Source organism: Capronia coronata (genome assembly GCF_000585585.1).
Source record: "Capronia coronata CBS 617.96 chromosome Unknown acBCG-supercont1.2, whole genome shotgun sequence".
Classification (NCBI taxonomy): domain Eukaryota; kingdom Fungi; phylum Ascomycota; class Eurotiomycetes; order Chaetothyriales; family Herpotrichiellaceae; genus Capronia; species Capronia coronata.
In genome coordinates, this window is record NW_006912894.1 from 3259840 (window position 1) to 3283183 (window position 23344).

Below are 23344 nucleotides of genomic sequence, written 5' to 3' on the forward strand. Positions count from 1 at the left end.
GTGTACTGGAAACAGATCTCATCGCCTTGATTGCCATTTTTGCCTCGAACAGTTCTGCTGATCCTGTTCGACCAAGGGACCAAGCCAAGTCTGCGATGATGCTTTCCTCTGGGACGCCCTTGATCGGACGTACAACCACATATCGCCCCCAGGTTGATCGACGTCTATCTTCAACCAAGTCCGGGACTGACTTCGCACTTCAAAGTTTGATGCTCCACAACATCCGGCGCAGGGCGCCTGTAACATGTCCTCAGCATGTTGAAAGGCGAATGGCTCAAAACCCGGCGATGAAGATCTTACGTTCTACTGTAATGGATCGCTCATCATGCCCACCTCTTTCTCTGTTGCCTGCTCCGTCCCGTGCGCGAGCGGACACCTCTCCGACTGGAACGCAATACACAGAGAGCAAGTCCCAAAGCAAAGCGGTAAAAATAGTGAGTCTACCCGGGTATGCAGGCAACCAGTAGCCAAGTTTCATGAACAACCTCGTCAAGGAACGGGCTGGAGCAGCGGACAAATAGGGCTGTGAGGCTGGGACAGTTGAGAGCATCGTGTTTGATGTTTATCACGGGTCAGAGGCCAAAAACAAGAGACTACGAGATGTGTCTTGGTCTCAATAGCCAAGAATAAGATGGATATGGAAGATCCATTTGGACAGCCTGCTCAGGCGAACATCAGACTGGCCAAGTGGTTGAATTGTACCATGGAACCTGGTCTTCGCTTGTTGATATCAAATTGATAGCGCTGTGGGCATTGTCAATGCATCAACAATTTTCAGCAGCAAAGCCGTACATCGACTGAAGTGAATTGCTTAGGCGTGCCCATTGAGTCCGTTGACCCTTGCCGCAATCTTTGCTTCCAACTCCCTAAGCTCCTCTTTGACGTTCCGATATTCCTCCTGCGCTTCTCGTTCCCGCCTGCTGACGAGATGGACTTCATCTCTAAGCCTCTCCAGCTTCCTTGCCAGCGCCCCGTCTTCAGTGATCTGCAAGGTCTTGAACCCTTCCAGCTGGGCCTCTTGCTCCTTGATCTGGTTATAGACGTCACCAATTTTCTGCTTGAGCGTCCTTTGCCGTACTTGATATCCACCCAAATGCAGCGACAGCTTCTTTTCTAGCTTGTTCCCCGCTTCGGCGGCCACCAAAAGACTCTTTTGTGCAGCCTGGAAGGCTTTATCATATGCCTCCCCACTCGCAGCGGCAAGATTTCGTGGAAGAGTCTCGGGATCGTTGGCATCAGCGTACAAGGCTGCCACCTCGGTAATATAAGCCTGACGACCGGCCTCGTCGCATGCGGCCGCCAGCTGTTTGCGTGCGTTTGCGACGAGATCATCCGACAGCTGCTCCACCTGCGGAGGCTGACCAACAACTCTCGACCCTGGAAGAGGGTGATTTCGGGCATCGTTCGCCATAAGCACGGCGGCCTCTTGGACTATCATCTGCCGGATGGTATCGGTTATTGATGTGGCTTCGGAAGCAAGCGAGGTATAGTCGACAGTAATGGGTCGGGGTAAGCCTCGCTGGTACACCTGTGTCTGTCGCTTGAACTCGGCAGCAGCAGCAGCCTCCTTTGTTTGATGTTCACGCCTGTCAACTTCCTCCTGATCCTCCCGATCCTGAGCGTCCCGTTCAGCCGACTCGGCTTGCTCTGATGGCGTAAGTTCGAGCTCCCAATCCGTTTCTTTGGGTTTCGGGAGAGAAGCGAGCTTTGCTCTGAGTGAGTTCCGTACCGCGTTCTCGGCCAGCCGCATGTCGCGAGGCGTCTGAGCCACTAACTGGCGCTCGCCTTTCTCGTTGATGGTCAGATTATCGCGAGGCGTTCGCAACGGGGTCGCACCTGGGAGTCCACCAGGACCGGCCTGACGGAATGGAGTGGCCATCGGATTCGGCGTCACTATCTCCTGTCTTCGTGGAGCAATCCCGTCGAAACCAGTGGAGCTCGTCCCCTCGTGAAGAGGCGCGTTCTCGCCGCCCAGCAACGACGATTGCGTCTCCGTGAGAGCCCTAATGTTTCTGATCTCATTCGCAATATGGTCTTCCTGTGCTGGCGCTCGAGGCGTTCGAATAGGCGTTGCTCCGACCATATTGCTGTAGTTTGAGACAAGCCCCCGATCACTGCCTTCTTCGTCCCCTACGGCTCTGGCTGCCCGTTCCCCAGCCATTCCCATCTTCACAATCTCTTCCAATTCGTTCTCGCTCACTTGTGGGGCTGGGAGGTTCAGAGACCGGCGCTTACTCTGTTGCTCTGCCTCCCGGATGCGCTGCATTTGTCCAGCCTTTGCAGCAGCGACCAATGCCCCCGAGGACTTGCTCTTGTCTTGTTTCTGTCGTTTGGGATCCATGTTGTCTTCTGGGTCTCCCTGCCGCTTCCTGGCCAGCTGCTGCTTCCGTGGATCAAACATTTCCCGCTCACGCTCATTCTTCGTTTCTTCCTCTTGGGTATCGTAGAACCCAGGCGCGGCCTGTTTCTCGAAAGGAATGTCGGCATTGTAGTCCATTTCACCCTTCTTGCGGTTCGTAATTTTGATGTTGATGCCGGCATTCTTGAGTTCTCGGCGCTTCTGCAGCACGGCCAGTCTTCTCGACTCCTCCAGTTGTCTTTCACGCGCTTTCCGTTTCGCCTTCTTTCCTTGGGTATTCGCCAGACGCGCCCGGGCTTCGCTGAGCATTTCCTTCTCATCCTCGTCGAGGTCGATCGTGTCAGGTCGCGCCGGCTTGGATTCTGGGTCTGGATCAAGCTCGCCAGGCCGTAGCTTGCGGACTTGGTCTCCTGTAGGCGCGGCAGTCTCCCCACCCTCCGGTCCTCCAAGACCCAGTTCATCATTTTCTCGTGCCTCTGCTTCATCCAGCAGCCTCTGATAACGTTCCAAACACTGTGTGGCGGTCCGCCCAACAATAGGTGCGATGGTGCGCCATTGCGTGGGCATCAACTTTGCCAGATGCAGAAGTTTCTCGTCCTCTTCTTTGGACCATTCTATCTTGCGGATGCCTGGGTCTAGCCATTCCGTCCATCTTGCCTTGCATTGTTTCGGGGTCTTTCGAGCGAGTAAGGATGAAACTCGTGCCCATTGATTCAGTCCGTATTTGGACACTGCGGCTTTGAGGATCTCATCTTCGATGTTGGTCCACACACCTCCTTTGACCACGGGCATGATGTGCGTAGATTCTGGCGATGATGGTAGACTCAGAGGTTGGCGTTACTGACTTCCAGCAGGTCGCAAGTCAGCAAGTCAGTCTAGTCTTTAAGTTCTTTGCCGCAGGCAGGTGCGGTGCAGCACTGCTGGATTCTGCGACGGAGCGGAACCTCTTGGCAGCAAAGACAAAGTGAAATCTAGGTACCTACCCCAACTTCACGTGCGACTCCCCAGGCCGTGCCGCTTTTAACACCCATTCACTCTCGCCTTACCTTCACACTCAACTCGACCTTGATGCAGCGCCAGCAAGAGGATCCAAATTTGGCGGCGTACACGACGGTTTCCTCTTGAAATTTCTAGTGAAAATTGGGAGTAACTTTGTCCCTCTAGAAAAAATCACTGCGCGTGCACATTGGCACTTGTCCAACTGGCGCCGTGTCACTAAAAGCGTTACTCAGCATAATCTAACCGTCAATTCTATACAGAGGCTATCCTGGCGTGGCTACAGCGGTCAGAAGATCAAAACAAGAGGCAGACACACAATCTTGCCTGGTACGCGGCCACTGTAACCGAATCCGATGTCGAGGGCTGCGCGCCATCGGTTCATCAAACAACGCTTCAGGATTAAAGGTCATAAGCGCAAGCATACAATCGCGTCACATCAAGACGCTCAGCGCCTGTCTAGTTTTATTTATCCTGTATCTCCATGCAGTGTACCTAGGGGCGACAACTACTTTCCACTTGAAGCCATAGAAAAGGCCACAGTGCAGTGACGAGCGCCTCCGCCGCGAAATTCCGACAACAATGCCGTACAAATGCAACGCCAGCTCCGGCCGAAAATAACGACTCAGTTTGCTAGACGATGGACGTAGCCTCCGCTGGCATATCGGCTTCAAGCGTCCGCTTCTCACCTTCAGTCAAGCCATCAACCAAAGGTACATCGTCGTTCGAACCAATGCTCTTGTGGAAATTCCGAATAATGGCGTCGGTGTCGTCGAGCGTCAATCGTCGTATATCAGCCAATGCCTTGACCTTTGCAGTACATTGCTTGTATTCTGCGTCAGTCATATGGAGCCCAAGCTGTTCGCAGCGACTCTTGATTGCATTCCAGCCGGTGAGACGGCTGGCAAAATGTACGTAGCGAGACAGACCGAAATCGGACGGGTTCAAAATCTCGTAGGTAGAAGGATTGTTGAGGACTAGCGCGGCGTCTGTCAGTATTTCTCTCGAGTAATCTGGTACTATCACTTACTCGCTTTGGCATGAATGCCTGCCTTGTGCGTGAATGCACAGAAGCCGGTGATCGGGTTGTTGAAAGGAACGTTGATCTCGACAGCCGAAGCAACAAGATTCTCAATGTCCTTGAGCTTTTCGAGCCGGTACTTGCTCTTGACATAGTCTCGGTCGGCGACGATCATCCGTGCCATAAGACCGCCAAGGGGACTATTGAAACAACGTTAGTCACACTTTATGTGCAGAAGGCGAAAGAGGGATTAAAAAGATCATGTAAGGCGGAGTCTTTGCGGCCGACAGCAGCCGCTGATATCTTGACCAGAGGTGCATCGGAGAACAAGAATGGGAAAGAAGCTTACGTGATACCGTTCCGCTCGCCGATGCCGAGGACGGAAGTGTCAACGTGCGTGGCGCCAGCTGCGACTGTTAGCATATCCCTAATATGATCTCGAGAGGTAAGGCCTACCCTCCAGAGCACAGAATGCATTTGCAGTTGCGCAACCAGTGTCGTCGTGGAAATGGCATTCTGGAATAGTTAGTATTCCTGAGAGCTAGACCAAGCGAAAAATGGGTTGTGTGCCTTACCAATATCACATGAGACCACACCACGAAGTGTGCGCACGAGATCATAAACCTGGGCTCGTTAGTGCTGGTCACGTCTTGGAGGGTCAAATCCCGAACCTGTCTAGGCGAGGCACAGCCGACCGTGTCCGCAATACCGACTCTGTTTACGCCAATCTTGTCGACTTGGCTATAGATGGTAAGGAGATCAACAAGATTACTCCTGAATGAGTCTTCGGACGAGAAGCGCACTTCTAGTCCCTGGCTCTTGACATATTCAATCACTTCGACAGCAGATCTTCGAATGTAGTCCATATCTTTTCCGTGCGAGTGTTGCTGGAGTTGCGATGAGGTTCCGATGACGATATCGAGACCGCTCAGCCCGGGGATTGCACAAGCCATCCGGGCATCGTCCATGTGGCATCGCACATGCGTCAAGATTTTGGCGCGCAGACCAAGAGAGCAGATTTTCTCGCAGTCTAATCTTGACTGCTCCGAGGCAGCAGGGCTTGTGAGCTCGATGTAGTCGACGCCAAAATCATCTAGAGCACGCGCAATCTTGATCTTGGTTTCGGTGTCGAAGAAAGCATTTGCAAACTGCTCTCCTTCTCTCAGGGTGGACTCGATAATCTTAAACCGATTGACATTCGAGAGGAAGTCGTCCACGGGGGCGTAGGGATTGCGTGGTGCACGTTGGGCCTCATGAGAGGTGCCATTTTGGCCATTTTGGAGGGGTTCAGCCGGCGCAATCATGACGACGAGTTGTATGAGATAATGAGGGAGGGTCTAGAAGAGTAGAGGGGTGGTGTGGAAATTCGCACTCTATATAAGGTACGAAAATTTTTGGCTCAATCTTGCTCGCATCTGAGTCATTGGTAGGGGCTGCAGTTAGTGACGAGAGGTGCAATGCCCAGTGCCGGTGGCTAAGGTAGGAGCCGCATCGGCCCTTGGCATTTTTGGGGTACCTTACTAGTACGAGTATCGCAGCTTGCAGCAAAACTCGCTTCCCCCACACTTTCTTCGCAGTTCTGCAGTGCAGATTTAGTACTACGGTACGTACTTACATGCCTCGTACCTGTAAATTTCAAAGTCGGTTTCCCAGGAAAAGTGGACTCAAAAGTGTAGTCGTCGGAACTCGAGGCTAGATTCCTACCGTAATCGGACACTTTCTCATTGGTTAACAAGTATAGGTATATGAGGTACTAGTAGTATTCGTCGCACTTCCAAGTTTTCCAAAAGCCCTTTTCAGGTTGATATCAAGGATCAAATCCAGCAGCACAATATCCTAGGTAGGTAAGGTATGTATGTAGCTATCGAACAAGACCTCAAAAGGCATTTCTGTCGTAGTCCAAGGTATCTACACTACTAGTAATACCTTCACAATTTTGCCACCCTTCACAAAAAAGGCTGTGTGAGAGGCATGCCATTTAATATTGTCTGCTATAAGTCGCAACCCCGGAGTTGCTTTTGGAGGAGTTGTTGCTTGGGATGCAATTTTGGGGGCCAGGCTTGAAGCACTATCCTCCTCCCATTTATTACCATTGTTGGCAGCAACTTTTATGCTTCTGCTTCCTACTTTTGCTGTGATAAAGCCAGACATCTCTTCCGTAGCCCAGTGTCGAACTAAGGACAGTGAGATACCCCTGAGAAGCGTTGGGGTGACTTCAAGTTCCAGGCATCGCCATTTATCTGCAAACTTTAAGGAGCCCGTCTGGAAAAGTGCACGTCTGACCACACAGCAAAACGGAGAAGCGCGTGCTATAACGTGAACGCAGCTGGGCAGATAGCATGTCAGACTAAAGGATTTTCTTATTATGCTTGGCACTAGCATGCGGAGAAGACTTGGGGGCTGCGCGGATGATAATTTTTCGACTTGGGCTCGACTCTGATGAAGACATCTCGAACCGTTCGACATCATAACGCTGCTTCCCCCCAACCGACATGTCGTTGTCGCTAGGCGCTCCTCAGCAGCTCAAACAACCTTCGCGGAAAGGAAAGAGGGCGTGGCGCAAGAATGTCGACATTTCCGACGTACAGCAAGGTCTTGAAACCTTGCGAGAGGAGATCATTCAGGGCGGCCCATTAGCCGAAAAACCCTCCGAAGAATTGTTTGCACTCGACACTCAAGGTTCTGAAAAAATCAAAAAGAAATACAAAGTGCAAAAGCCCCTAAAAATAGATGAGATCCTGACCAAACGATCTGCCGTGCCAGCACTCGACAGCCGGAAGAGACCACATGCAGCAGTTACCGATGGTATCCTCGAGCCGGCAAGCAAGAAAGCGAAGCCTGACTGGGTGAGCAAGAAGGAGGTGCAAAGGCTCAAGAACAATATCAATGCCGTCTCACATCTGAACACGGAGATTATCGAGAGTGAGGTTTCCAGCTTCGATCTATGGTCGGACGGCACTTCGGCCACACAGGACACCAAGCCTGGTCAGGAATATGTACCTAAACCCAGACCGAAGGTTGCACCCCCTACAATCAAGCACCCACCGCTCCCTATGACTGCCAGCGGAAAACCAGTACCTGCGGTCAAGGAACCAGATGCAGGCGCGAGTTACAACCCGACTTTCGAAGATTGGGACGAGCTACTGAATAGAGAAGGTGCGAAGGAGCTAGAGGCGGAGAAGAAGAGATTGCGCGAGGCGCAGGCTGCGGCTGAAAGAGAGGCGCGAATCCGAGCCCTCGCTGATGCTCCAGAAACATCTGCGGCAGATGATGAGAGTGCCTGGGAGGGATTCGAGACCGAACATGATGATCCTGAAGTGCTGGAAAAGAAACGCCCCAAACGCAAAACGCCGGCTCAGCGAAACAAGGCAAAGAGGAGAAAGGAGGCAGAGAGGATCGCAAAGCACGAAAAGAGGATGAGAGAGAAGCAGACACAGGCCGAGCAGATACTGTCCGCTTTGATCGACCGCGACCAGGAAGAGAGGTTAGAATTGGCACGTGAGGCGCAGGCCGAAGGAGCTGAAGAGGGAGACGATCGGACCCTCCGGCGACGGAAGAGAGGCAATGCCGCAATTCCAGAGAAGTCGCTCGAGGTTGTACTGCCCGATGAGCTTCAAGAATCATTGCGGAGATTGAAGCCTGAGGGAAACCTGCTGAACGAGCGATTCCGAACCTTGTTGGTAAATGGCAAATTGGAGGCCCGAAAACCTGTCCTACAACCAAAGAAGAAGAGGGTCAAGTTTACGGAGAAGTGGAGTTACAAAGACTTCAGTATCAAGGTCTAGACGGAAACTGGACTGGCCTCACATAGCAAGTAACGTCGAGAATGGACCTTCTGTATGGATTTTCTGTCAAATGGATGATACTTGATTTTCCGCTGCACGGCTGGCCGGGCCTTGCCTCGAGTGGAAGGAATCACTGCACTCTAGTGCTGCAACAACTTGTTAGTAGCAGGTACGTAGTAGTCGTGCTTTGCGGCGGGCGGGCCCTGGGCCCTTAGGCTAAGGAGGCCTAAGGCCTTTAGCCGTCATGATTTCATAGTTACAGTACCTCTTGCTTAGATTGCGTCCAATGGGCGTACCTAGCTGACGCTTCCCTACCTAGGTACCTAATAAGGTACCTGTACGTTGCTGCTACTCGGTTTAACTTATGTACCAAGTAAGGTTGTACTAGTAGTGCCCGGCGGTATTACTATCCGTTCTTACTACCTCATACTACTATCAACTGCCATCGACGAACCTGGGTTGTGATAGCGTCGCCTGCTTGGTTTACCTCTTCAAGTTGTACGTACTTGTATGCATCGTCACACTCCATTGTGCTTGTCGCGGCCGATGTAGTCAGCTTCTGTCATCTTACGGTTGACTGAATCAACCTACCCCATTACTTGCCCTCGTCGATCAGGCATCATGTCCTTATTCGGTTCCTCGCCAACGGAGCCTGCACCGCTCGAGGCCAAGTCCCTCTTCGGCGACGAGCACGTCCATGCCCCTGCTACGGCGACCTCTTCTCTCTTTGCCGACGATGAGGGCGAATCGCCATGGTCAATGCCAGCGCCCAAAAGGGCCGCCCGGCAGAACTTGGTCAAAAACCTCCTCCCAGCTACCGATGTCCCGGAGTACTATGTCGATGCCTACGACCTTGTGCTCAACGCGAATGAGAGAACCGGAGTGGGTATAAGCCTGGGTGCGGTGGTAAAACTCCTGGAAAGCAGTAACCTGAGTGAACAAGAGCAGCACAAGATCTTAGACTTTGTCATCCCTGGAGGTCGGGAAAGTGTCAATGGAGTCGGCAGAAGCGAGTTCAACGTCCTCCTCGCTCTCATTGGGCTGGGGCAAGAGGGCGAAGACATCACCCTTGATGGCGTCGACGAAAGGAGGCGGAGTAAGTCGGGAATGCGATGCTACTGCGGCGAGGACTGACTTTGGTTAGATTTGCCGATGCCCAAACTGAGCTATATCGATCAACTGCGCGCCTTGACCCGGACACATACGGATTCTGCGCAAGCCGCGAAATCTTCACCTCTGAAAGCACAAAAGAGTAGACGGGATTCGTTCGGAGGCGATCTTACAGCGGACCCATGGGCCAGCCCGTCGAACAATCGCGTGCCGCCTCCTTCGACTGCTGCTCACACGGTGCCGGCCAACGGTACAAATGACAGCACTGTAAAGGGTCAGGATGGCGTAGTGAGGACGACAAGTGCTTTCACTACTGGAGGGGGCCCACCGAGCAGTACCACAAGCTCTCCCCATGAGACATCTTCCACCAGCGCCGGTGTAGGTTGGAACAGCTATAACGGCAGCTCCGCAGGCTTCGCGGAGCAGCCAACACTTGGTGGAGGATTTGGTGATCCAGGAGATGACCAACCCAACCGCCCGAAGCACAATTCGCAGGGTTCTATTTCCCAAAGTATTACGATACCACCTGGGACAGGCGAGAGCGTCACCGTGACCATGCTTCCTGACAAGGAAGGCATGTTCCTCTTCCAGCATCACAACTACGAGGTCAAAACCATTAGAAGGGGGAGTACCGTCGTTAGGCGCTATAGCGACTTTGTCTGGCTTCTCGACTGCTTGCACAAGAGATATCCCTTCAGGCGGTTGCCTCTCTTGCCTCCCAAACGAGTACAAGGTGAGCAATCCCATTGGTGCGCACGCCTTCGACTGATCCAGGCTTACAGTTAATGGGACGCATCTGTCAGCCGATGCAGCAGTCTTCCTTGAAAAGAGAAGACGCGGCCTGGTTCGATTCGCCAACGCGCTCGTACAGCATCCAGTCCTCAGCCAGGAAACATTAGTGGTGATGTTCCTGACTGTACCAACCGTGAGTCTTCGTTTTACAGTCTCTGCCAGTATGTTGGCGTCTGACAAGTCCCGTTAGGAACTTGCCGTGTGGCGGAAACAGGCTACAATATCTGTGCAGGAAGAATTTGCTGGCAAAGCCCTGCCCCCTATGCTTGAAGATAGCCTTTCGCCTTCGCTTCCCGACCTGTTCGAGCAAGTTCGAGCCGGGGTAAGGCGATCGGCCGAGATCTACATCAATCTATGTGTCTTGCTGGAGCGGTTGGTGAAGCGCAATGAAGGACTTGCCGCAGACAACGGCAAGTTCAGTCTCGCATTGTCTCATCTGACCGAGGCCACGACCGATACGTATGCCATTGACACAAATGACGTCCCTCTGTTGAACGAGGGCATCATGTCGACCGCGAAACATCTGGAAACCACGCAGACGTTGCTAGAGGACGAAGCCAGATCATGGGATACTGGTGTTTTGGAAGACTTCAAAGCTATCCGCGACCATTTTGTTTCTATGCGTGACATGTTCGATCGACGAGATCGGTACGCCCGCGACAACATTCCCCAACTGGAAAGACGGATCGAGGCAGCAGAACACAAGCTACAACAGTTACGCCAGAAGCTACCCGGGCAGGTCAAGCCAGGAGAAATCGAGAAGGTAGAAAACAGCATCCTGTCGGATAAGGAGAGTATTGTCCAGCAACATGCTCGTGGCGTGTTTATCAAGGAATGCCTGAGGGATGAGATTGTGACTTTTCAATCAACTATCTATGCCATCAGCCGGTTGCATCAAGACTGGAGTCAAGAGCGAGTCAAGTATGCAGAATTACAGGCGAGCAATTGGAGGAGTTTGGTGGATCAAGTTGAGAGCATGCCTGTGGGAGAATGAGCTGGAGTTGATAACACTGCTTGCAACGCGTCAAGAGCAGTATTTTCGTATCTTTATCCAAGTGCAAGGTATTCCCATATAATGGCAGCTATTGGCAGAGAGCGCCAACAATACATAATTTACACTCCTTTGAAACAAGCCGCAGAATGTCTGGGAAGTATGGTTGGATTTATCGTGGCGTGGCGACAAGTGAACAGTGAGAGGCTTAGGGAATAGTCGTTGTTCGTGCGACCATGTACTTGATATACGACGGCGACGGCGAGCCTGACAGCGCATGCGGACTCGATTGAATCACCTGGAAACCAGATCCGCTGCCCACGCGCCGTGAAGATACCACGTCAGCGTCCTGATGCTGAAGCATATAGTACAGAGATATGCTCGTCTTAACACCCCTTCCCAAATCAATTCAGATTGCCCAGGTGTGTGTGACCGAAACTGGTCCCGTACTTTAGCCCAAAGCCCAGCATGCGATCCATTCCGATATGCGCGAGCCAACTCAATGCCAACCCGGCGGCCGTCTTATTGTCGCGTGCCAACGCAGTGCACAATAGAAGTATAGGCGGCGTTTCCGTATGCATCGAATTGTAGAGGACAGCACCTAAAGAGGTGTTGGTTAGGTATCCTGCCATACCCAGATCTGGGACGACGAGGAGGCCGGCAAATGTCCACCACGATCGTCCGAGTCGTGAATAGGCCCAGATTGTCGCACCGAATATGCAAGCACCTTCCACCTGCAAAAGCATCTTCGGCCAAGTCTTCACGAAGCCGTCCGGCATTGCAAAGTCTTCCTACCGAGATGAAACGGATGCTGAAGCTATACGAAGGACAACGAGGTCAAGATATAAATGAGCTATCTTCTCTTTTCACTATATTTGAAAGACTTGGTGAGATGACAAGAGCCGGATGATGAATGATGATAGTTGAGTTGAAGGAGGGCTGGTGACTTAAAGGCGCCCAGCTCTTAGAAACGCCGATTTCCCCCCCAAGGTCGGAGGAACTTCCTCGTGGATCGGACAGAAGATAGACCATTTCCCCGTCTCTGTGGGGTTCGACTGGCGTGGTAACTACGTACCTACTTACTTCTCAGACGGTGGTCGTAGGTCGAAAAGGCGTTAGTGTACAGAGGGAACGGTCGGCGCCGTCTGCGGTGGACCGGGTTCTGGATAAAGAGTGAGTGTGAAGGTAAGGAAGGTGAGCGAGGTGGGCACGAAAGGTGAGCACGAGCAGTTTTTACTCGTCTTTTGGAGCCAAGGCTCCCTCTAAACTTCTGCCCAACTTCACCCCAGCCGCCAACGGGGTGATCACGAAACAACTTATCACCACAACTCCATCAGATCGATTGATCAATTATTTTCCATCGATAGAAGTTGTCGCATCGTCCCTGCGACCATCATGGCGGGCGGGGACCATGCAAGCGAAGCAAATGACACCCCCGAACCTGTGGAAAAAAGCTTCGCCACGCTGAATCAGCTCCTGTAAGTCATGCTTGAGATGAAAGTCGATACAGACAAATCCTCAAACTCATCGAGATGATGCTAACCTTTTGACATCAGAATCGGAGTGAAGGCTTTTGTCGAAAAGGTGAGATCCCAGATTCACAACTTTCTTTGCACCATATGAAACTGCGTCCAATCACGTGATGTGCTATTTGTTGTATCTGAGTGCGAGGGCTGACGCGAAGATGGATGGACAGAATGGAGAAACACGAAAGGCGGAGATCCTATCGATCAAGCAGAGGAACGGAGACTTAACATTCTAGTATGTCTATGCCATGGGGAGACGACAGGGATGCTGACTTGCGGACAGCGTACACTATGTCGAATTCAACAAACGTCTCGATGGTGAGTGAGATCAGATCCCCCAACTTCCCCAGACTGCCCCTGATACCACAATACCTAGATGAGAAATCAACTAACACAGTACGCATCCAGAATGGGTCTCGGCGGACCGCATTGATCTATCCCAAGAAGTGGAATGGCCGGCGCCAGAGAAGCCAGAGAAGAAGAAAACCACGGTAACGACCAAAGGGCCGCCGTCGAAAGCGGCCACCTCGAAGTCCATTACAACCACCAAGGCCGGCCGTGCACGAACAGAGTCGAGGCCAGGCTCTGCAACACCAGACCTTCTGACTTCGAAAGCCGGCAACGACCGCAAGCGCCCTGTCCCGTCGAAAGCTGGGGGCAAGGAGAACCGCGATGGCGCGCTCGCCCCGGACGGCGACCCGTCGGCGGTCACAACCCAGGCGGGCACGCCGCTGTCGACTCTGGTCCACGAAGACAGCACTGGCGGCGTTGCAGTCGCGGGCGCCGCAGAGGCGGAGGCCGGCACACCCGACGTAACCAAGAAGGAGGAGAAGGTCGCGCCGATCATGGAGCCGGAGGAGGAAATCGAGAAGCTGCGCACGGGCGGGTCGATGGTGCAGAACCACGCCCAATTGCATCTGGTGCGCAACCTCAACAAGATCCAGATGGGCAAACACATCATCGAGCCGTGGTACTTCTCACCGTATCCGCAGGACTTTGCCGACGTCGACATGGTCTACATCGACGAGTTCTGCCTGTCGTACTTCTCCTCGAGAAAGGCCTTTGAGCGCCACCGCCACAAGTGCGAGCTGCGACATCCGCCTGGCAACGAGATCTATCGCGACGACTTTGTCAGTTTCTTCGAGGTCGACGGCCGCCGCCAGCGCACCTGGTGCCGCAACCTGTGTCTCCTGTCCAAGCTGTTCCTCGACCACAAGACGCTCTATTACGACGTCGATCCCTTCCTGTTCTACTGCATGGTCACCCGTGACGAGCACGGTTGTCATCTGGTCGGCTATTTCAGCAAAGAAAAGGAATCCGCAGAGGGTTACAATGTGGCTTGTATTCTCACGCTGCCGCAATACCAGCGCCAGGGCCTGGGCAGGTTGCTTATTGCTTTCTCCTACGAGCTGAGCAAGCGCGAAGGCAAGCTCGGTTCCCCCGAGAAGCCGCTCTCGGATCTGGGACTGCTAGGCTACAGACAGTACTGGAAAGAAGTCCTCATCGAGCTCCTGTCTGACCCGGCGCGCCTGCCTCCGCCGGGGTCTGCATCACATACCCCCACCTCTGAGCATCTCCATCCCCACGCCTCCTTGGGATTCTCGAGCCCGTCATCGCAATACTCAACCAGCATCTCGGAAATCGCATCTTTGACCTCCATGACGGAGAAGGATGTCCACGAGCAGCTCGAAGTCTTGAAGTTGTTACGCTACCACAAGGGCCAGTGGATCATCGTCGTCAGAGACGAACTGCTCGACTGGCAGGAAAAGCGCCGGGCTAAGGAGAAAGAAAAGGGAGCCAGGCGCATAGATCCAAGCAAGTTGCAATGGAAGCCGCCTGTTTTCACCGCCAGCAGTCGGACGTGGAATTGGTGATACCCCTTGGCCGACGCAATCGTCTTTGCGGAGTCTATATTAGCATGGCGTTTTGGCGCTCGTGGGTGCAGGCTGGCTTCTAGTACGGGAGGGATGAGCCTGTTGAGGCACTGCATTTTGAGCCAGCAATGGGGCTCGGCGTCGTCCATAAATCATAAATGAATCCATGATACCTCCAACGCCATCGCTAAAGTATCATATCGTTGGTCCTTTCTCCTTATAAGAATCGTCGCCTTTGGATGACCAAAGCTGCTTCAGGAAGCGACGTGGGCATATCGTGCCATTTCGGCGTAGGCGTTTATGGAATTATCTTCCCCGCCGTTTTCTGTCATCTCGGTGTCTCCATTGTGTCCATTCTGGCTGTCTTTTGCCGAATCACCCCCATCCAGACCGAGACTGAGATGGTCAGGTAGATCGACCTTCTTCTCCCGAGCCAGTTGTTCCGCCCATGAGCGAGCCCTAACGAGATATCGGATGTTGGCTTCTCGTCTCTGGTCTTGAGATTGGAGGATCGCTTCATTGACCTCTTTGGCGACCTTGCGGCGCAGTGAAGGGTCAACAAGCTCCGCCAGCGCCCCAAAATCATTTTGAACCTGTGATGCAGACTGTCCAGAAGGACCCGAGGATACTCCCGAAGTCCAAGAGTCCCTCGGTACAATCAAGAGTGCCATAGCTCGCTCTAGGTCGATCTTGAATTGTGCTTCCAAAGGAGCGTATGGTGCGAGGTTCTTCTGTGCAAATTCGATCGCTTTGCCTACAAGGCTTGGGTCCGGAGAACTGAAGCTTTGTCGGATGAGTTCGACGAGCTGAAGACGCAAAAGAGAAAAATGGAGCCTCTTGTCCAGGTCCAAAAGCTATGTTGCCCAATGTTAGCAGTGACACACAGCAAGTATTGTGTGTGGCAATCAGGAATGCTGTCAAAAATCATACTGAGGACTGAAGGTGTTAATTGCTCTCATCTCTGCCCGAGGGCTATGAGTGGTGCATGAAACTAATCTAATCATGGAAAAGGTGTTGGGATTTGCGGCGGAAAAAGACTTACTTCGGGATTGAGCTCATTGATGAGTTCGATAGCAGCCTGCAGATCCCCACGGTATATGGAATCCCGTATCTGAACACGCTCCTGAATGTAGGAGAAGTCTGCCTTGGGTTGAATATTCGCCTCGGCGGCGAATTTCTCAGCGGCAGACGGATAGCCCTCGGTGATGAGATAGTCCATAATCAAATTGTTCACGTCCCTATACAGCCACAACTGGTCAGCGAATGTGCACCAGGGCTGATGTGCGTAGAAGCAAGCTTCGAAGTTATTTTGTCAGAGTGCAAAACATTACAATTCTCTTCAAATGATTTCAGAGAGATTCCCATTTTGTCAAAAATGCATCTTGCGAGGAGGAGGAATGTCAAGGGATGGACAGACGTACGACTTGGCTATGTGCGTTTCAGTGACTCGACGCTCGAAGGGATGGGCTGTAACAGCGGCCTGAAAGAAAGGATTAGCTGGGTCTCAAGACGAAGCAGATAATGAATCCTTTCTCACCATCTTGTTCTGCTCCAGTTGCAGAATACTGGCAGATATTCGAATAGCCCGGAGGACACCTAATCAATGCATGCAAACCATACCTCATAGTCGGCAATCCATCAAGATACGCTGTTGGTGAGTTGGGAACGTTGCCTAGAAATCCAGAGCTTTGCAGTGAACTTGAAGTTCGACCGCAGAACCTCTTGCGACCAACGGCCCTTGTGATCAGAATGCACGTGACTACATCATCAGATCAGGTGACTCGGGAGCGCACCGCACCTCTGCCAACGAGAACATAATCAACACTGGCAAGGGACGCTGCAACACTGCTACGAGCATGGACCAAAAGACCAGAAAAAGCACCGAGGGGCACGCGCAAAATTCGCAGAGTACGTTCGTCGTTTTATAACAGAAAGAATGCAGTGTCTTGGCTTAGAACTAGGAATAAAACCAACTAGCACACTGAAGCCCACCACTGCCTGCAGAATGTGTGTGATATATTTAGTGGGCAGTCCAATCAATGTACGTACCGTGTAAAAATTGCTTGCCGGTCAAGTGGGCGCCCGTCGCGGCCACGCCGCTTTTGAGGCAAACTACAATATAGTCGCATTCATACTCGAGGCGTTCACTAATGCTCATATGTCTACAGAACCTGGGCCAGTCCGAAGGAACAACATGTCCCTTATGTTGACAACAAAAATCTGGTCTGCGCAGCTGCAGTGGGTACAGGTATATATAGACACGAATGCCTCGCTTGCATGGATCAAAGACCGAATGAGCGATGCTGTTGGCTGCTTCAAGTTCTTTGTTGCCTACTACCTATTGGCAAATGCTCCGCTTCCCAGGGCTCCTTCAATAATGTCAAGTCCCTGAGCGTCGCCGTACTTGTACCGAACCACCTCTAAATAACAGGTACAAGCACATTATATAGTTGCAATATACTAAGGACCTTGGGTTCCTTGATAGTCGTTCATGGCATACCTTACCTACCTACATATGGTGGCTGATTGTGACAGCGTAAATCTCACTTTGCCGACATGCTGAGTTTGTGAAGAACGTAGACGTCGATTTCAGGCATTTCAAGTCACACGTGTGGACCGTCATTAATTGACGACCGCGGGACATATCGACGCGCAGTCAAGTTCGGCGCAGCTCCCAACTCATCTTCTAAATCTACCGTTCGCGAACACATTCGCAGTCTTCCTCCCAAAAAGTCTACAACCGCGCTGTCGAAATCCCCTTTCCCTAGTTCATAATGCCTCCCTCGACGCCGCAGCCAGCGGATGATTCTCACCAACAGCTCCTTGATCAAATGGACATATACTACACGCCAAAGCCTTTCCGTAACCCCAACTGGAAGCCCAGCACACGCCGGAACAAAAACACCAAACAAATGATATCCGAATCGCAACGCAAAGAAGCATCCGTCTTTGCAACGCAGAACAACTCTGGCGCATCGACGCCTATCCCCGCCACAGGCGCAACCACGGATGGTGCGGCCACTCCAGCATATTCTTCCACGGCCTCGAGGCCCCTCAACGTGGCACAGGCAGCTCAAAGCTTGAGTACATTGGTCCTGGAACGAAACCTGCAAAGAGCTGCAAACGGTCCTGCTGTTGGACTGGGAGGTCCCGCCGTTACCTATACGAACATCGAGAGCGCTCCGAGTCTACATCCTGCGAATCACAAACACTACTGCGATGTGACGGGCTTACCTGCGAAATACACGGATCCGAAGACGAAATTGAGATACTACAATACAGAAATATTCGGGGTGGTCAGGACTCTGCCGCAGGGAGCACCAGACCAATACCTGGCTGCACGAGGGGCAAACGTGGTTTTGAAATGAAAAAGAGATACAGAGCAAAGACAACGTTGATTCAACACCCCGGCGGGGGACGAGAGAGAGACATGAGAGTCTCGAAGCTGCATACGGGTACAATCTCTTCTGTCAGTCCAGCCAAGTCAAGCCCATTCCACCCGCCGCCACCTTTCAGTGTGCAGTTCAAGGAAGTGCTCCGGCTTAATTGTGGACATTTTGAGGTTGTTCTCCGCCTACTTGACACGGTACCGAAACCTCATCCGAGGAGCAGAATCAGTTACAGCAACTTGAAAGAGCTGTGGTCAAGGCGGGGCCTGAGACAGGACTCAGAACTTGCGGGTTGGACTGTGCCGCACAGTTGTTTCCCCGGCAGAGCCAAACTCTCGTTTATGAGGGCATGGCAAGGGAGCGCCATAACACAATTGGGATAGACACGGTCATTGGGCGGCAGGCTGCTGTGTGAAAAAGAAGGCACTGCAGTGGCGCGTCACTGAATCCTGGAAACCAGTCTTACGGAGACCCAAACACCAGGCAACGCTGATAACGGTGGCCGGCTTTGATAACCGGCATCAGTAGACAAAGTCTTGCTTCGCGAAGACAAAGAGTTCGGATGTGTGTGTGTGAAGGGCGTGGAGGGCGTGGAGGGCGTGGAGGGCGTAGAGAGGAGCAGAAAGCAAGATGCGTTCGGCTCCCCAAAAATACTCCCGAGTTATTCATTCTCCATTATTATTTTAGCGCCTCTACATAGTCTGTAGGTGTCAAGGGTGTGTACGTCGCCCTACTAAATAAGTACGTACGTAGTATTTGCGGAGTTCGAGGGTCATGCAAAGGCAGCACCTTGTGTATTGACGCGCTTCCACCTCGAACTCTCATGTTTACAAGCTGTGCTCTGGTTCCCGACCAACACTGCAATCCTGGATATGTTTCAGCGCCTCAAGGGGGCCATAGACAGTCGGATTGCCGAAGAACAGGCACGACAACGTCAGGCTGCCCTCAGTGCACAACCCACAAGAAACAACCCGCGGCGGCGTCCTCAAGGTCAGAATGAAGGCTCCCAGACCCGTCAATCACGCCGGCGCGACGACTCCATTGCCTCGCTCCAGAAAAGCCCCGATCCTTCTGAATTCGAACCCGAGTTCACGATAGGAGATGATGAGAGTGCAGTGCCCAGCAGAGTGGGCACCCCGAAGCCCGAGATGAAGGAGAAACACCAAGAGTCTGGAGAGGAGAGACAGGCACTGCAGACGAGCCAGGAAGGCCAGGAAACAGGGGCTTCATCAGAGGCTACCGTGGACAAAAAGCCAGCAGCGGCAGATGGCGATGGCGACGGCCCTGGCCCCTTGCGTCCTCAGGAGCTTCCTGCTGAAGTTCGCGGCAAACTGCGCAAGCTTGATCGAATTGAAGCCAGGTATGCAGAACTGTTAAAGGCTTATAGAACAGCACATTCGAGGATCCAAGCTGTCGAATCCTTCGAAGCCTCACTACGCGAGAATACGCCATTGTCCAGCATCAACGACCCTGGAGCCCTGGTTGAATACCTGAACCAGATCAATCTCAAGAGTGACATGGTTTTGGACGAACTCAAACGAGTGACAACAGACAGGGATGATTACAAGAAGAAGTTGGAGGCCTCCGAAGAAGAAAATGGAAAGATGCGCGGAGAGCTCACCGAGTTAAAGAGCAAGTCCGCGACGGTCACCACTCGACCGGAAACTGTTGAGCCCGTAGATGAGACTCGTCCCGCGGGTGCGGCTACTACGACAACCGGCGATGGTGGAACTATGGCAGAGGCAGCTGAACCAGAGTCGATCGCAAAGTCTCCCGCGTCGACTTCGTCTCGAATAGCTGGCTTCTCTCTATTCTCTCCCCGGTCCAAGCCGGCGGAAGAATCCACAAAAGAAAGTCCAGAGGAACTTTTCTCCTTCGATTCGGAACACGCAAAGTTAGAGGCCCAGTTGCACGAGCGGGAAACGGAAGTGGAAGACTTGAAAAAGCAAGTTGATCGGCTCAATGGCGACCTGAAGGTCGCCCGTGAGTCAACCGAGGGCATGGTACAAAGCCTGGAAACTGCCACCAGCGAACTGCACTCCCTTCGAGAAGCTAAGGACAAGTTCGAGGAGACCAAAGCCGACCTGCAGAACAAGTTGGACGAAGCCGAGACCAAGGCCGCCTCAGGCTCAGACCTCACGGGGAGTCTAGAGAAGGAAATTGAAGTGCTCAAAGTGGAGAAGGGCGAAGCATCTGTCCGAATCCAAGAATTAGAAAGCCGAATCAAAGAACTGGAAACGGACAATGCAACGCTCAAGGACCTGCTTCATGCCCGCACAGCGGACACCAATCTGCTGAATGAGAAGCTGTCTCAAAAGGACGCGGTGGTCAAGGACCTTGAGGATACCTTGTCAACGTACAAGTCTGTGGAACGACAGCAAACAAGCGAGAAGAACAATGGGCAGGGGAACGAAAAGAAGCTGGCTACCATGCAAAACATCATGAATACGCTACGCCAGCAACTGGACAAGGCCGAGAAGACTGTCGAGGATCTGAGAGCCCAGGTGCAAAGCAATCAGGAAGACTTCTCAAGACGACCGTCGACAACGATATTCGGTTTCCTGGATGAGGATGCAAAGGTCAAGCTCGACACTTTAAAATCCCGAGAAGATGTTGTGAATTACCTCTCGGAAAATTTTGGGTTGCAGAAATCCCCTGGCAACAAGACTGGTGATATGTCAGCCGCACCCTCACCAGCGCCATCCGAAGCTGCCGCAAGTACGAAGAAGAAAAACAAGAAGAAGAAGAAGGGCAAGGGTCCACAACCAGCAGTTAATGATAGCGTTGACGCTTCTACCCCAATCAAGGTGTCGGAGAACTTGGCCGAGATCGAGGATGCGGAGACTGGCAATGACAAGCCTTCCGGTCCGGATATTTCCAGGCTCGAACAGGAGATCAACAATCTAAAAGCAGAATTGTCGGATAAGGTGGATGCTGTCGAACGTCTTTCCCGGCAATTGAAGGATCAAGAAGCCTTACAGGAAGAAATTGAGACTTTGCGGGATGATCTCTTGCACCAGGGTGAGGAGCACGTTGAAGCTCGTGATGCTCTGAAGGACGCCCAGGCGCAGAAGGATAATCTTCAGGCAGTTGTCATGAAACTTGAGGCAGATCTTTCGGAGGCACGTAAAGCAGCCGCCACTGCAGCCGATGCAGAGAAGGCTCATACAGGTCTACACAAGCAATATGATGAACTGAAAGGGAAATGCGCCAATCTAGAGCGAGACCTGGGTGCGTCTGAACAACTTGCGACAGCTCGATTCAAAGACATTACCGATCTCAAGGAGTTACTTTCAAAAGCTCAGCCCGAACTGAGGAACTTAAGAAATGAAGTTTCTGAGCTCAAGTCTGCGAAGGAGGACCTGAAGAACAAGACAGGAGAGCTGAACCGGCTTGAAGCCCGACACGAGGACATCAAGGCCGAGCTGAAAGGCCTCGGCAAAAGGCTTGGAGACAAAGACGTCGAGATTAAAGAGCTGCAGCTCAAGATCGAGCAAGAAACCAACACCCGAACCCGGGTGGAAAAGGACCTGGAGAAAGCCCAGGAGGAATTGCAAACAGCAGAATCGAGACGGCAAGAGGCAGCAGCTTCTGCGGATCAACTGAAGCAGGATCTTGCTAAAGCAAAGGAAGAATCGACCTCTCTGAAGGTCAAGCTGCGTGATCTCGAGGAACAGCTCTCCGTGCATACCCGACAAGTGACAGAGTTGAAGGAAGAGCTGAACTTGAAGACGGCTCTGCATTCCTCTTCCCAGTCTTTGGTCCAGTCTCTGAGGGATCAGACGCATGAGCTGACCATGCAGGCGCGCGAGGCGACGAATCGAGCAGACAGCCTTGAAGAGGAACTGACCGAAGCGCAGCGAATGCTCTCAGAACGGACGAGGGAAGGACAAACCATGCGAATGCTTCTTGACCAAGCGGAGACCGGCACTGAAGCCAGGATCCGGGAAATGAAGGAGCGTATGGAAGCGGCTATTGAAGAGCGAGACCGCGTTGAAGACGAGGCTAACGTCAGCAATCGGCGGATGATGCGTGAAGTCGAAGACGCCCGGAGTAAAACGCGAGAGGCCCAGCGGGCACTGAAAGTGGTGCAGGATGAGAAAGATGAGTTGGAGAACCGTCAGCGAGAATGGAAGAGGCGGCGCGATGAACTCGAGCAAGCTGCAGAGCGAGCCGCCAAGGAAGTGGAAGAGGTCAGGGCCGCCATGGCCGGGCTTCGTGAAGCTTTGGATGAGAGCGAGAGGCAAATCCGCGAGCTCGACACCCAGAAAATGGACCTTCGCAGGACCGCCGACGAGGCGAGGGAACGTGTTGAGAAGTTGACCAAGGCAAACAAGAATCTCACAGAAGAGCTGAAGGCTGCACAGTCCGGCGCCAGGAATCACAAGGGCCAGGTTGGTCGCCCAGGTCCCGGTTTGGAGTCTGGGATTCCCAGTTCCAGAACGTCAGTTGAATCGTTGAGTGCGAGGTCGCCCACACCTAAAGAGCGCGGGTTGTCAACATCGACGAGCCGAAGCGAGACACCCAGCGCTACGGGTTTGAGCCAGGGCACGGTCGACTATGTGTATCTGAAGAATGTGCTTCTCCAGTTCTTAGAGCAGAAGGACAAGAGTCATCAAAGGCAGCTCATTCCGGTGTTGGGGATGTTGTTGCATTTCGATCGGTAAGTGAACCTCTGAAAGACTTGTTTGGGAGACGACAACATCTAACAATGTCATTAGGAAGGAAGAACAAAAATGGATGGCTGCTATCTCGGCGCGGTAGCCTCACGGTTGGACGACGTCGAGCCCACATGAGCTATTATGCCGATGTGGTTAGGCTGGCTGGAAGGCCATCTGTCAACTGCGCTGCAGAGTACCAGTTACGGCCTTTGCAATCCCCAGTACTGTCCGATCAATCGGTATCAAAGTCGCCATGGCACCTGTGTCGCCTAGCTTGGGCTTATTCGGAGGGATAGGATTGCGCCGTGCAGGGGTGTTGGTGCAACGCGGCGAGACGGCGGGAGCTTGATCCCCAACAGCCACACGAGCAAAGGGCGAAATTTACAAAAATAATGGTGAATAAAAAGGCTTTTGCATTCTTCAATGGAGGGCTAGGGAGACTTTCTACAAAGGATCTACCACTCCCGAGTCTAGACAGACAACCAGTCGAACCAGTCGAATCATCCCTGCATGATATCTAGTGCCGAAGCCTTGCGTGCTCCTCACCCCCTTGCAACATGTACTTCAAAACATTTTGTCTTCCCTAGCATCCTCACTCACCTTCCCCCGTTCTCGCATATAGAGGTGCGCCGAGCTCTTCGTAATTCTCTCTGCTTCGGCTCCTGTTCCTCTCCTGTCTGGTGCAAGTAGGAGGTGCCTCTCCGGCAGCCTTCAGTCGCGCTGGGTGGAAAGGGTTTTGATTCACGCGGACAACCACTACGTGGCGATTACTCTCATCAACCTACCTATGTGGCGATGATACATGATCCAGCATGCATATTTGATCCAGATCCAGATCCG

The 23344-nt window shown here is 52.5% G+C and overlaps 9 protein-coding genes across 9 annotated transcripts; 5 read left to right on the top strand and 4 right to left on the bottom strand.

Moving 5' to 3' along the window:
* Positions 1 to 811: 811 nt before the first annotated feature.
* A1O1_02846 (pre-mRNA-splicing factor cef1) lies at positions 812 to 3151 on the bottom strand (the record flags this gene model as incomplete). The annotated part of the gene is made up of 1 exon (XM_007723754.1): positions 812 to 3151. The coding sequence occupies one exon, from the start codon at positions 3149 to 3151 to the stop codon at positions 812 to 814; it is 2340 nt and encodes a 779-aa protein (XP_007721944.1).
* Positions 3152 to 3988: 837 nt separating this feature from the next.
* A1O1_02847 (homocitrate synthase, mitochondrial) lies at positions 3989 to 5680 on the bottom strand (the record flags this gene model as incomplete). Its single annotated transcript, XM_007723755.1, has 6 exons — positions 3989 to 4332; positions 4386 to 4576; positions 4726 to 4783; positions 4833 to 4892; positions 4952 to 5000; positions 5048 to 5680. The coding sequence occupies 6 exons, from the start codon at positions 5678 to 5680 to the stop codon at positions 3989 to 3991; spliced, it is 1335 nt and encodes a 444-aa protein (XP_007721945.1).
* A 1188-nt stretch (positions 5681 to 6868) lies between these two features.
* A1O1_02848 (uncharacterized protein) lies at positions 6869 to 8161 on the top strand (the record flags this gene model as incomplete). Its single annotated transcript, XM_007723756.1, has 1 exon — positions 6869 to 8161. One exon carries the CDS (start codon positions 6869 to 6871, stop codon positions 8159 to 8161), a length of 1293 nt encoding a protein of 430 aa, XP_007721946.1.
* A 621-nt stretch (positions 8162 to 8782) lies between these two features.
* Positions 8783 to 11057, top strand: A1O1_02849 (uncharacterized protein; the record flags this gene model as incomplete). The annotated part of the gene is made up of 4 exons (XM_007723757.1): positions 8783 to 9257; positions 9306 to 10004; positions 10054 to 10196; positions 10254 to 11057. 4 exons carry the CDS (start codon positions 8783 to 8785, stop codon positions 11055 to 11057), a joined length of 2121 nt encoding a protein of 706 aa, XP_007721947.1.
* A 401-nt stretch (positions 11058 to 11458) lies between these two features.
* A1O1_02850 (uncharacterized protein) lies at positions 11459 to 11833 on the bottom strand (the record flags this gene model as incomplete). The annotated part of the gene is made up of 1 exon (XM_007723758.1): positions 11459 to 11833. One exon carries the CDS (start codon positions 11831 to 11833, stop codon positions 11459 to 11461), a length of 375 nt encoding a protein of 124 aa, XP_007721948.1.
* Positions 11834 to 12449: 616 nt separating this feature from the next.
* Positions 12450 to 14454, top strand: A1O1_02851 (histone acetyltransferase E; the record flags this gene model as incomplete). Its single annotated transcript, XM_007723759.1, has 6 exons — positions 12450 to 12532; positions 12611 to 12638; positions 12751 to 12815; positions 12864 to 12898; positions 12989 to 14093; positions 14187 to 14454. The coding sequence occupies 6 exons, from the start codon at positions 12450 to 12452 to the stop codon at positions 14452 to 14454; spliced, it is 1584 nt and encodes a 527-aa protein (XP_007721949.1).
* A 254-nt stretch (positions 14455 to 14708) lies between these two features.
* Positions 14709 to 15673, bottom strand: A1O1_02852 (uncharacterized protein; the record flags this gene model as incomplete). Its single annotated transcript, XM_007723760.1, has 2 exons — positions 14709 to 15308; positions 15497 to 15673. 2 exons carry the CDS (start codon positions 15671 to 15673, stop codon positions 14709 to 14711), a joined length of 777 nt encoding a protein of 258 aa, XP_007721950.1.
* Positions 15674 to 17228: 1555 nt separating this feature from the next.
* Positions 17229 to 17822, top strand: A1O1_02853 (uncharacterized protein; the record flags this gene model as incomplete). Its single annotated transcript, XM_007723761.1, has 1 exon — positions 17229 to 17822. One exon carries the CDS (start codon positions 17229 to 17231, stop codon positions 17820 to 17822), a length of 594 nt encoding a protein of 197 aa, XP_007721951.1.
* Positions 17823 to 18715: 893 nt separating this feature from the next.
* Positions 18716 to 22510, top strand: A1O1_02854 (uncharacterized protein; the record flags this gene model as incomplete). Its single annotated transcript, XM_007723762.1, has 1 exon — positions 18716 to 22510. The coding sequence occupies one exon, from the start codon at positions 18716 to 18718 to the stop codon at positions 22508 to 22510; it is 3795 nt and encodes a 1264-aa protein (XP_007721952.1).
* Between the last annotated feature and the right edge of the window lie 834 nt (positions 22511 to 23344).